This window comes from Anopheles ziemanni, chromosome 3, assembly GCF_943734765.1.
Source record: "Anopheles ziemanni chromosome 3, idAnoZiCoDA_A2_x.2, whole genome shotgun sequence".
Taxonomy (NCBI): domain Eukaryota; kingdom Metazoa; phylum Arthropoda; class Insecta; order Diptera; family Culicidae; genus Anopheles; species Anopheles ziemanni.
Genome location: NC_080706.1, coordinates 6,308,996 through 6,321,681, shown reverse-complemented (window position 1 = coordinate 6,321,681; position 12,686 = coordinate 6,308,996). Strand labels below are relative to the sequence as shown.

At 46.2% G+C, this 12,686-nt stretch overlaps 4 protein-coding genes across 4 annotated transcripts; 3 read left to right on the top strand and 1 right to left on the bottom strand.

The window, feature by feature from the left end:
- Positions 1 to 3,960: 3,960 nt before the first annotated feature.
- Positions 3,961 to 4,353, bottom strand: LOC131288426 (uncharacterized). Its single transcript, XM_058317558.1, has 2 exons — positions 4,227 to 4,353; positions 3,961 to 4,151 (listed from the first exon to the last, which is right to left on the bottom strand). Exons 1-2 carry the CDS (start codon positions 4,351 to 4,353, stop codon positions 3,961 to 3,963), a joined length of 318 nt encoding a protein of 105 aa, XP_058173541.1.
- Positions 4,354 to 4,870: 517 nt separating this feature from the next.
- LOC131288425 (uncharacterized) lies at positions 4,871 to 5,267 on the top strand. The gene is made up of 2 exons (XM_058317557.1): positions 4,871 to 4,997; positions 5,077 to 5,267. The coding sequence occupies exons 1-2, from the start codon at positions 4,871 to 4,873 to the stop codon at positions 5,265 to 5,267; spliced, it is 318 nt and encodes a 105-aa protein (XP_058173540.1).
- A 1,659-nt stretch (positions 5,268 to 6,926) lies between these two features.
- Positions 6,927 to 7,341, top strand: LOC131288639 (uncharacterized). Its single transcript, XM_058317789.1, has 2 exons — positions 6,927 to 7,053; positions 7,146 to 7,341. Exons 1-2 carry the CDS (start codon positions 6,927 to 6,929, stop codon positions 7,334 to 7,336), a joined length of 318 nt encoding a protein of 105 aa, XP_058173772.1. The 3' UTR covers positions 7,337 to 7,341.
- Positions 7,342 to 8,966: 1,625 nt separating this feature from the next.
- Positions 8,967 to 10,514, top strand: LOC131289548 (solute carrier family 25 member 45). Its single transcript, XM_058318831.1, has 6 exons — positions 8,967 to 9,030; positions 9,086 to 9,198; positions 9,556 to 9,662; positions 9,738 to 9,871; positions 9,944 to 10,305; positions 10,383 to 10,514. The coding sequence occupies exons 1-6, from the start codon at positions 8,967 to 8,969 to the stop codon at positions 10,512 to 10,514; spliced, it is 912 nt and encodes a 303-aa protein (XP_058174814.1).
- The last annotated feature ends 2,172 nt before the right edge of the window (positions 10,515 to 12,686 follow it).

Genomic DNA, 12,686 nt, shown 5'->3' with positions numbered 1-12,686 from the left:
GGCCGCACCGTTGATGGAACCACAACAGCACGCGTCGTGGTACACCTTCTCGTCGCAGTAGCTGTACACGGACGCATCGCACAGCGGACAGCCCGGTAGGGATCGCGTACGGGGTATCAAAAACGATCTTGCTGGTAGCTCATCCTGAGACGCCTTGCTTTTCGTCTCTTTCCCGGACTCCGTGCCCTTTTCGTCCATTTGCTTTTTGGAGTCCTTCGGGGGCTTCATGTCGGGTTTCGTCGGAACCGGTTCATCGGCTGCCATACCCGGGAATGCTTCATCGGACGCTACCAGTGGTCGCGGTAGAATCAGCTGCTGGACGACCGGTAGCTGAAGGATTTTCACTGTGCGAATGAAACGAAACGGAATGGGTAAGTGAATTTGGACAATTTTCTTTTCCGGTGATGGGTTTGGCAAGAAGGCCATACGTCTTTACATATAAGTTTTAATCTAATTTCTGCCCCATGAACGCGTTTTTGTATTATCGCCTCATTCATATACTCCCAATATTGCCAAAAAAGGTATGCTGAAGGTTGGATTGCACCCCGGACAACCTTCTCCAACCAAAAACTTAAAATAACCGTGACTCTTCAGCCGCAACACATTTAACCGTTCCGATGCTGCTTCGCTCTTCTAATCACTCTAGAAGTTACGGTGTGTTCAAGGTGACGCAGAGAACTCCATGGCCAGTGGGGAGGCTTTCCTTGTCTCCATTCAACAATGTGGACAATTCATATCATCCCACACGTCACCGATGCCCAGGACGACTGCTTCCTCAATGCTACGAGCTTCGTTTTTTTTTGTGCTTGTGATGAGAAACTGATTATTTTCGAGGTGATTCAGTTTTGTTTTATTTTTATGACACCAAAATGGTGAAAGGTGAATGCAACGTCCGTTTGATGTGGCGGCATTTCAATAACAGATTTTTATTTAAAAATTATTGTCGAAGACAATCACATACATTTTTTTAGAGGTTTACTTCTTTTGCCTTATTACTTTCGACTTTAAAAACCGTTTGTGATGCTGCAAAAATAAGTAATTTTTTTTAAAAGCTTTACTTGAACCAAAAACCATCATCCCATTTATCGGCACGTTTCGTTTAGAATCGAATAATTTCGATTTCAGTGCATCACAATCACCGTGCGCGATACGGTCGTATTCGTATTGTGCCATAAAGATTATAGTTTACAGCCTTAGACAAGGTCATTTAATCGATTCTGATGGTACTCTAACTGTCCTTGCAATCTGCAATCGATAAGCTTGTCTGCTGTTGGCAACAAAGAGTGTACGGTGCAGTCTATTGCATTGAAAATTAACGTTTTGTATCAAATGCATATCTACCACTGTTCAGTTTAGGTTGGAAGATTTATGTGATTCAAGAATTACATGTTGGACCCATGCTAGGAAAATGTTTTGTGGATTTTAAAATGTTCATTCCTGAACAGCTTTCCAACAGAAACATGTGGTTCCTTGTCTTTTCCACCCCAAAAGGTTGTCCCATCGGATCATCGACGACTCGGGACGTGCTAAACCAAAGAGATAACGAGAATCCCCAAACGGTTGTGTCTAGGGCCGTCCGTCTATAGCCGCACCTTGCCGCGGATCAGCTGAGGTTTCGATTGTTTCGCTGTTGGATTATTACCGATATTATCAATCGTTGGTATCGTGGCCACCGCCGTGTGATCCCGAAGCACCAGCACCAAACAGACACCGCCGATTAGCAGCTGCATCAGCCGGCTAGAGGCTCTTATCGGTATCGCCATATCGGTCGGTCGGCTTTGATTTTCGTGGACAAGCCGGTGGCTCACGTCGTCACGGCGAGCAGTTTCCTCCAGCTGACACGACACAAATCCTACACCGGGCCCGTCACGTCACGTACTGCACCGAGGTTGTTGGTGCCGTCGGTGTACACTCCGGAAGGGGCACACACACACACACACACGCACGGAGTGAATTCTTGAGGAAGTGGCTAAACTGTTCGCTGGCGAATCCGATCGACACCGATCGTCGTGAGCTGCGCGTTTCGACTGAGCTCAAGTGTGTCAACGGGAACGACACGAACGATAAGTCCACCGAAACGGGCCGGGCAGGTCGGCCGAAAACCGGGTCCAGTGTACGCGAGCTCTCTCGTTCGATCCCGTTCCCGTTGCTGCACTGCGTCCAATGTCGTCGATCGCGCGCGGACGAATTTCACCCTCGCAGTTTCACCATCTCTTTCTTTGCTGCTTGAGAACCCGATGCCCGCTGCGTGGTCCTCGCCTGTGGCCTTCTCTTTCACCCCCGCGATCGCGGGTCCAACGCCTCATTCTCTTCCGCGGTTTCGCATTCCATTTGGGCTACGCCACACTTTTGCACCTGAACCCGTCCAGGCGTGGAATGCTGCAAACCACCGGGCGCTGCTGGACTCCACTGGAGAGTGGTGGACTCCCCGAGATTGGGATTTTGCTTTTGCTTTTGCTTTCGTGATCTTATGCTTCGCCTTCCCGTTCCGCCTGATCTTCGCGATAATCCCCACCCGCCCCCTCCCCCCTGTGGTGTCTCGTTCCACGACACGAGATCAGGTTGCGATAGCGGTACTTTCTTAGGTTCCCTCCTTCCTCCGTCGGGAAGATGTCGGGTCGGGTCTGACTTTGACCTCTCTTCGGACACACTCTTCTTTCTCTCACCGCCGTGGGGTGCCTTTTTTCCCTTTAGTCCCCCATCATCCGGCAGAGACAGTTTTGATCGACGATCGGCCAATTAGAAATGGTTCAAGCCCGATAGAACCGGAGACAAATGGCGTGAACGAGTCCCTAGCCCTGCGGTAAGGGGTTAAACCTAAACCTTGCGTGATCATGGTGAAATAAGATTTATCTTTGCCTTCGTCGTGTTGTCGTTCTTTTTTGTTATTTTTTCTATCATTTTTAACAGGTTTTTTGAAGCACGCTGTGTTTGGAGAAAGAATGATGAGCTGAGAAGCATAACTGAAATGCTGATTTCTGTTTCTAACAAACAAATGCAATCAACTTCCTTTGGGAATCTTCAAGTATATGCGTATAGATAAACATGCATGCCATGTTATGATTATTAATTTATCTTATTACATATTAGACTTCTTCTACTAATGCTACTGAGTGTATGAGCCGAACATATTTTACGCCACAAAATAATTTGTTGCTTCTGAAACAAATGTCAACACCATATTTCTGTTCTGATTTCTTATCGCAAGACGTATGTTTTCCCCCATACTGCATCACATGGTAGAAAATATGTTTAGCAAAACATGATGCTTCGTTAATCCAAACGTTTGGAGGGTGATTAATCCCCTCTATCTTCCCCGCTTTTTATCGGGCAAGAAAAGCACACACTTTCCCCCATTATGTGCGTCATTGATTCTGTTCGGTGGCGTGATTTTATAATGATTCAACCGCGGACCAGCGTACAGTTCTTCTTTAGTCACAGACCAGAGGGCGGGGGAGGGGGATTTTTTCTTCCTTTCCTTCCACACTCCCACGTGTGGTAGGATGGACAGCGGAGGAAATGAAAATCGTGCCACAAAAATTGCTAACAACACCGTTTCGTGACGGTGTTCTGGTCGCATTTAGTTTGCGACCGCCCTGAGGGACGTCCAAATTGATCGATTACTGGGCCTCTTCTTTGGCATGCCCTCGGAATTGGGATGCAATTGGGACATCCTATTAAATAGTTTACTGATTTATCGCACATTCGTTTTGGTTCCGAAAGACACAGACGAATTAACGGTACCGAACATTATTAACTAATCCTAAATTATAACCTTCAGTACCTATTGTTTATCTCATCTCATCTCATCACGTTTATAAAAAGCTCTAAGATAAATACTTCGGTTTTACAACGGTACTATGTTACCCCTTAAAATGGTTGTATCATTCGCGATTGATAGAAAAATTTGAGTAAAATTCCAAAATAATTTATTCAATAAAGTTTCCGATGCGTCACAGCTTAGATGGCATCAACGAGGGCCTGGAAGAGGTTCTGGTCGCCAGTCATGGACACCTTGCCCTGGGCGACGGCATCCTTCACCGGGACCTGCTTGGTTCCGATGGCGATAAAGTCCTCATCCTTCAGGTTGATAACCACATCCGGCGAGGAGGCCTTTCCGTCGGACACCTTCAGGTTCTTCAGATCAACAACTATTGCGAGGAGGAGATAGGGAATGTTAGTGACTTCTGGATGATATGGGATTGCTTCGAACTAATTTCACTTACCGATTTCATGGACTCCATCGGCGGCCTCGATGTTCAGCTGGAACACGCCGAGCACCTTACGCGGACCGTTCGGGTCGATCGAGGCAACACGGGCCTTAATTTTCTCGATCACGGCGTCGCACTTCATGTTGGGATGGAAAACTCTCTAGTGTACTGAGCAGAACCGAGAAGTGGGATGGCTTGAAACCGTTTACGTTCTGTTTGGTGCATCGGTGCATCTTTTTATACCTCTGAAGGCCTGTAGGAGTTGGTCTTGCACACGCAACACTCCGTTAGTGACGTTTCAATTCAAATCTACGTCCCCCAAACCATATGACGATATGTAACTAATCTACGTCAGGGTGGGCTGGATTTAGTCTATTAATCGCACCCCGTCTGACAAACCACGGATTACACCGGCGTTCCAGCATGGGAAGCATTAATCCACACCGCTTTTTTCGTGGCTATTTTTGGTTTCGGTTAACCATCGATAATGGACGGACATAGTAGATGGAGGTTATCCTAAATCCCTACACTGAATCCTTTACCGGGTGAGGTATAAAAGTGACATCGAAACGGGCCCCTAGGCACAGTCAGTTCAGTGAGGAACTCCGGCAAGTTGTCGATCTCCAGCAAGAGTTACATCTCTCAAACACCTCAACACCATGAAGTGCGACGCCGTGATCGAGAAAATTAAGGCCCGTGTTGCCTCGATCGACCCGAACGGTCCGCGTAAGGTGCTCGGCGTGTTCCAGCTGAACATCGAGGCCGCCGATGGAGTCCATGAAATCGGTAAGGGAAATTAGTTTGAAGCAAACCCATATCATCATATCAGGAATCGCTAACATTCCCTATCTCCTCCATGCAATAGTTGTTGATCTGAAGAACTTGAAGGTCTCCGACGGAAAGGCCTCCTCGCCGGATGTGGTTATCAACCTCAAGGATGAGGACTTCATCGCCATCGGAACCAAGCAAGTCCCGGTGAAGGATGCCGTCGCCCAGGGCAAGGTGTCCATGACTGGCGACCAGAACCTCTTCCAGGCCCTCGTTGATGCCATCTAAGCCAAGAGACTGACAATCCTGATTAAATTTAAAACAAAAACTCTGCAATCGGTGTTCTAATTAACGATTTTGTTGCTTACTTTGTTTGCCAAGTGAGAAAACACTTCCTTTGAAAGCAGATACAACATGGGATGGAAAACGTTGTTGAAGAATATTTAGGAATTGGATGTGATGTCATATCAACTCATGTTAGACACTATTACATCATCCTTGCCAAACCCCTGGGCAGTTGGCCAGTATTAACCGAGTGTCACCTGCATTTTCAGATCTACAGTTTCGCACGATCTTTTAGCGTAGTCATGGCGTCAAGCATCTCCGGCTCTGCGTTTTCTTATCTGATCAGCCAACGGTCCACAGCCTAATTTATCGCTCACCGGTTTTGATAATCAATTGCACCGTAATTGCTTGAATTGATTCCAGTATAGGGCGCCTGAAAGGAGAACCGTATCTTGAGTTGTGTTGCTATGTTTTTCTTTTTTGTTATGCCATCTCAATAAGGATTTTGGTGGAAGGAAGTAAAAGCAAATCTTTGGTTTCACACCCAAATTTTCTGACTCGTCGATCTGAAAGAAGTCGCCGACCATTTATTTGCATCATAGTGGAGTATAGATGGTCATAGTAAGGAAGAGCAAATATGCCTTCAACTTGCTATGATGATTCATCGTTTCATGTGAGCAATTGAATTACAGCGTTTTCCGGCTTTTTATTTCAAAGTCCCATCAAAACACTAACAAGTGCCAGGTTTCATCTGACAAGTTGCGCTCTATAATGGCAACAACGCATCACCGATGGCATGGCAACATTACCGTTCTACAAAGCCACCTTCAATATTTAAAATGTTTCATTTCGCTGTCGATTTGCGTCCAGTAGGCGACGAAGACCGAAGTCAAGGTTTGAGAGCTGTCAAATCCAGGACTTCCAGGCTTCCACCAATCAGTGCTACCTAAAATCTTAACCCCTAAAAATGGGATTTTCGAAACTGTCGGTCAAATGACCAACCCCGGCGAGCCGGAGGATCACGTAGCCCACGTAGGAGCACGTTCCCACCAGATTTGCCCCTCGTAGACCGCCGGCGACCAATTGACCGAATGCGATGAATTGGTCCGCACCAGTGCCGGCTAGCCGACCGGCCGCGTCCCCGTCAATTCACGCTCAATAATCCAATTAAAATGTACTCCACTCCGTCGGTGGCGGCACTCGTGTGTGTCTTGTGACTTCATCAGCTCCACCTATTCACCGGGTGGTACATCCGCGGGCTAGGTACACTATGCGTCTCGGCTTGCACTTTGTCCACTCCAACAGGCCCTCGATACCCTCCTACGGCCAGCTTACGCGTCTTGCCTATCACCGTGCCAGCGAAGATAAGATTGCCATCTTCCAACGGCGACAACAGGTGACGAGGGGGCCACGAAGCGGCCCCCGGTTCTGCTTGCCATCCGTCGATTGTTCACTAATCATTCGGGTAGGTCGAAGATCTTAAAGGCCAATCTAGCGATCGAGGTGTACTCGAGGGGAGGAACCCGAACCGCTTTGCGACTGTGTGGTACAAATCGTTGATGGCGGTGCTATAAAACTGCCATCCGGCGCGCCCCGGGGCCGTATTTGTGTTCCGGTTCGTGTACCGATTGCGTCCGACAGTCTCGCCCAGAAGCACCCGAAATGTCGCTGGAAGCGGTCATCGAGAAGGTGAAGGCTCGCGTTGCCGCCGTCGATCCGAACGGACCGCGCAAGGTGTTGGGAGTGTTCCAGTTCAACATCAAGACGGCGGGTGGCGTTGAGCAGTATGGTAAGAACCAGCGTTGGCCGGCGATTTCGCCGTGGACCGAAGGACGTTTTCTCAATGTCGTCTGTTTCGTTCTCGTTGCGTGTGCTCTGCAGTGATCGATCTGAAGCAGCTGAAGGTGGAGAAGGGCACCACCGACAGCCCGGACGTGACCGTGACGTTGACCGTCGAAGATCTGATCGCCGTCAGTGCTCGCACGCTGTCCGTGGGAGATGCGCTGACCCAGGGCAAGCTGGAGATCCAGGGCGATGCCACGCTGGCCGCCAAGCTGGCCGAGGTGATCTAAATCCTCCTTCCTACCCCCACGCTGTTCCTTGGATTTGATTTTGGTTTCTTAACATGAGTCATTCGAAAGTGGTTTTGTTTGTTCTGTTCAATAAAAATACTCTTTGAATATTTTTAATCAATGTCTAAACACTTATCCACTGGATGAGTAAAAAAAACTTATAACCTTTTCAAACAACATTTCAACAATGTTATACATCCGAAGATAAATCAGCGGTTGGATTTTCAGTTCAAAAACGGGTTCCCAACAAATAAGCAATACATATCCTTGTGCCTAAAAAGTTGCAGAACTCTCTATCGCTTGCCAGTACACTTATCTATGGTTGCAAATAAATCAACCTGTTTCCTGCTCTGTTTGCTTGCTCAGATAACACTTTTTTTTCTTTTTTTGTGTGATGCATCAAGTAATACCAATTTATTACACCACTTAAAATGAATGAAGGGTAGATTTCAGAATGAATTATCACGGATAAGGATTAATGGTTTCTTCAGCCATAAGGAAGGAAAAACGTTAATCTCCTTCTCTAAGTCCTTGATAAGCATTAGTCTTTAAATAAACTTTTTTTTTGCTACAGTTACTAGAACATTTTCCCATGGCATACACTAACTCGATCTTTGTCCGGGTTGTCGTAACCGCCGAAATTACAAGCCATGATTCCAATATACAATATGTACTTTTATTTTTGACACACAATCCGTTCCTCTTAACGTTCGTCCAAAAACTGACTCCTGACCAGTCCTTCTGCCCGATCGTGCCGTTCTTGGTCCGATCCTTGCTCTCTCGATCTCTTACTGTATGCGTGTCGCAGTTCTCCCGATTTCGTATGTTTTCTCCTTTTCGTGTATCAGCTACTCACTACAAGGACATGCCGCAGTTCTCTCACCTATGTTTGCTCTCTATTTATGATCCAACGCTCTCTGGATACCCTTCCCATAATATATGTATTTGATGAAGTGTGATTACTTATTAATTCCTACTTACGCTTTGATCCATATCTATTCTATTCTCTACACGGGTGATACACTAATTAGCACCACGTTCTTAAAAGTAAATAACTGCAGGGGAACTATCACTGATGGTAGGTCGAACGAACTTTTTCCCGTGGGCAACTGTGCTAAGAAATCACTGATAAGGAAACGTTTAGGAGCGTCATGTGGCAAATTAACAATCCACCCACCTTCACTTCCATTGTCGAGCACGTGCGAACAGCCACTGCTTATCGCCTTCCGCGAAAGTAACGTTCACAGACCGGGTAGGACATCGGAACGAGCACTAATACTATATTTTTGCTTCGCCGCAGCAATGAACTGCTGCAAGGGTAAAGGGCCGTTTTCCTTGGCCACTACGCCTGAGCGGACCCAAACTGTTGTTGTGACGTACGGATGCTCGTCTACTCGCGAGACGCGAAATGTCGCGATACACACGAGCGGGCAAGCGAATCTCAGGCGGCGAGTATCGAATCAAAACAAACACTGATGGGTGGGGGATTGAGTGCAAAATCGGAAGCTGCGTTCGTCGCCAGTAGCGCCGAGGATCGGACACCGCACGGGTGCTAAACCGTTTCGATTCTATAGGCCGTGATCCATACCCGGATTTGGATCCCCGGCTCCGGGAGACGATCTCAAGGATAATGGAGGAAAACAGCAACACTCTCAGCCCAATCCTGTGCGATTTCATAGCCGGATCGTTTGGTGGTAAGTTGATCGTCGCAACAGGTGAATGTCGTTTCTAACAGCTGATTCGGTTTAGGTGCCTGCGGACTCCTGGTCGGTCACCCCATGGACACCATCAAAGCGTGGCAGCAGAATTCCAACTACGGCATGGGCAACGCCATGTACAACATCATCATACGCAACAACGGTGTAAGTATGGCACGTGAAGAAAGATAGCGCCCTGGCGCGTCACATCATAGTAGTAGACGCCCGGTAAACGTCATCCGACCTCGTGACGTCGCCCACTTGGATCGCTATAAGTACAGCAGAAAAGCAACAAAACAGAGAAAGGCAGACGGGTCGGAACGGAAGTGCACCGGGTGGCCAAATTTAGAACCACCCCGATCCAAGCGGAGTCGTCGTTGATGGTCAGGGTCGACGTCGTCTGTCCCACACACACACACTCTCTCTCTCTCTCGCAGCAACTCGCGGAAGCTCTATGGGGTGATCGTTCGTGACAACGTTTTAATTGTCATTTCCTTTCGTCCTACCGCTCCCTTTTCGCAGCTGAAGGGATTCTACCGCGGAATGTACTTCCCGCTGCTCTCCAATGGCGCCCTGAATTCGGTTGTTTTCGCCGTCTATGGGTCTCATTTACGCTATTTACAGAAACAGTAAGCGCATGGCACTGGGGTTACAGAGTTACACGATTTTTTCTCACGTTGTTTGTGTTTTGGTTTGTTTTGCAGCACCCGATCGGACCGATTGCGGAAGGCCTACTGGAGAAAGCACGTGTTCATAGCCGGATCCATGGCCGGGCTGGCCCAGGTGTTTCTAGCCTGCCCAATCGAGGTGGTAAAGGTGCGGCTACAAACGCTCTCCTGTGAGTTAGTCATTCCAACTAGCGGACCAGCATGCTGTCGCCAATCCTAATTCCTACTCACATTACTTCCAGTTATTGGACACCCGTGGGCCTGCCTTAAGGACATCTTCAGGCGAGAGGGCCTCTCGGGGATCTACCGTGGCATCACGCCGATGATGGTCCGGGACGTGCTGCCGTACGGTGTGTACATGTACGTGTACGAGTACATGCTCGAGATCGAGCGGCGATTGCATCGGCTAAGTAAGGATCACATCACCGGTGCGACGATCGGCGGTGCCCTGCAGGCCTCGCTGATTGCGACCGCCGGTGCCGTCGCTGGCATCGCCTCGTGGATGTTTATCGTGCCGTTCGATGTGGTGAAGACGGTCATGCAGGCGGAAACAGATCCTTCCGTACACAAGAGCATGATGCACTGCTTTCGGTCGCTAGTGAAGGTACATCAGGAGACCACTTCTTCCAATATATTGGACACTGGAGTTATTGTAAATCCTTCTCTCATTCTACTCCCTAGAAATATGGATGGCGCTCGTTGTTTCGTGGCAGCCTGGTGATAATAGCTCGTGCGGCTCCGGTCAACTCGGCCACTTTTCTGGGCTACGAGTACTGCCTGGAAAAGTGTCATAAAGTGTTGGACACAAATTGATCCCCGTTTCTCATTGTTGACTCTAACGTCCGTTACTCCCTGAACCACCTCTGATATTCTATACTCATAAGGCTGTACTGTGTCTTAAGATATAATGTTAATTGAAGTAAGGTTTAAAATTAAAGTATCAAGTACCTGCTATTATGGACATGTTTTTGTAGATTTTTATTATTTTTCGAAACATGGAAAAATTGAGGTTAAAAAGGATCTTGAAGCATTCATCATCAAGTTTACTTTCCGTGGATGAATGATAAAAATCATACTAAACCTAACTGCCTCAAATCTTCCAAAAATACTACACTATATTGCTCATTATTCTTTTCTTATACAGGACGATATCCTCAAGCAGAATTTGTTTTGGTGAGCTGGTGGTTGGGATTGAACAGATTGGTATAACTAGGGAACTAGCTTAACTAACTTCATTAACCTCTCTGTTAGCTTCACAGGTGCAAAATTCGGCCAGAAATTCAAAATCGAGAGCATCCCATACGATCGGCCAGATTTTCAAATGGAATCAATACCCGGCATTTGCTCAGTCTTGTCAGCCATGGAGGCTGCCCGGAAAATTGTATTTATATTCTCAGTCAACGTGTCTCATCTGGATGAACTTGAAAACTGATTAAAATGTAATAATGTTACCTAATAACATGACAAAAGAAGAGAAATCAAATTCCTTGTGATAATGATTTTCATTAAATTGATTGCATTCTTTTGAACATAAAAATAAAAGGACTACCAAAAAGATAGTAGCTACTAAAGGCATAACGGGTCTATCTAAATATAGCAAATATCTGTTGTATAATGGTTATCTCTTCATTGAAGAAAAAATTAAAATGACTTAGAAAATTTAAAACCGAAAATGACAACTGATGCTCAACTTGAATATCTGATGAACCTGAAACATGTAGTCCGTATTAACAGGACCTCTTATACGAAAAAAATAATAGTATCATACCCACTTTTTTTTCGTCAGGCAGTCATCAATGGTACGGCTGCATAGATATATATTTTCCTTATATAGATTTTTTTATTTTTAATAATTATATAATATTATTTTTCATTACTTTTTTTAAACACTTTAGTTTTACTAACATTTTATTTGTTTGCATGTTGTGTCGGCTGCACTTCTATTCTTTCCTTCCTTTGCATTTGCTTCAGCTTCGATTCTCGTCCTTCGTTTCTTGTTCTTTCTCAGTTTGGTTTTGCGCTTACCTGTGATGCAGTCAAGTCACAGTGCACTTATCGTTCCCCACTGCATTGCTGGCTGCATGGTGCATCCTATTTGCGTACAAAAACGCCTACTTCAACCACGATGATCGTTGCGCTCCGGCCACGATCGTCATCTTCGTTTTACCATCTAACCACCCGAGAGCGAGCGTTCCACACTTTGCCGTGTATGCTTATTTTCATTTTCCATTCCTCCTTCTCCTAACCAGTGTTTGTTTATTGCATCCTTATTTCAACCATTTGCATTGCAAGGATGTTTTCCGTTTTCTTGTTCTCCATCGGTTTATCCTTCACACACGCTTGTTTTCCTTTATTCACAGAGTTTGTTCTTTTTTTTTCTTTTTTGTTGTTTGTTTAATATATATATTCTTTGTTTTTCTCACTACCCGCAGACGCCTGCCTGCGCCTGTATTATGTGCTTGCGTGTGTGCACATTTATCCCCGCTTTTCGCTCCCACAAACCGGCAACAAGACTCGTGTTCCGCTGTTTCACTTGTTTGTCAACATATGTTTCGCCCTGCTTGAATTCTCTTATTTGACTACTATTATTTATCATCAGCACAGCATCATTCTCTCTATTCTGGATGAAGAAGGCTACACTAGCCTGCTGCCTGCTTGACTTTACTGTTATGGGTTCAGCATCTGTACCGGTTTCTTTTGGTAAGAAGATCCATTACGACTGTCCGGTGATGAGAATGAGACTAAGGATGCAGCGGGGCGTGTGACTATGTGTGTGTCAGTGTAAGTGTGTGTGTGTGTGTGTTAGTTACATATTCTACCACAATTGCATTTTTACGTGTTGCTGTGTAAATCAGTGGGTGGTGTGTATTTATGTGTACACGTCTTCATATGTTTATGAAGGATCTGTTTGTCCACTGGGCTATACTTATCTGTGATTTATTTAGCCTTCCTGATCGCTTAAATTCTTTACTTAATCTCACTGAC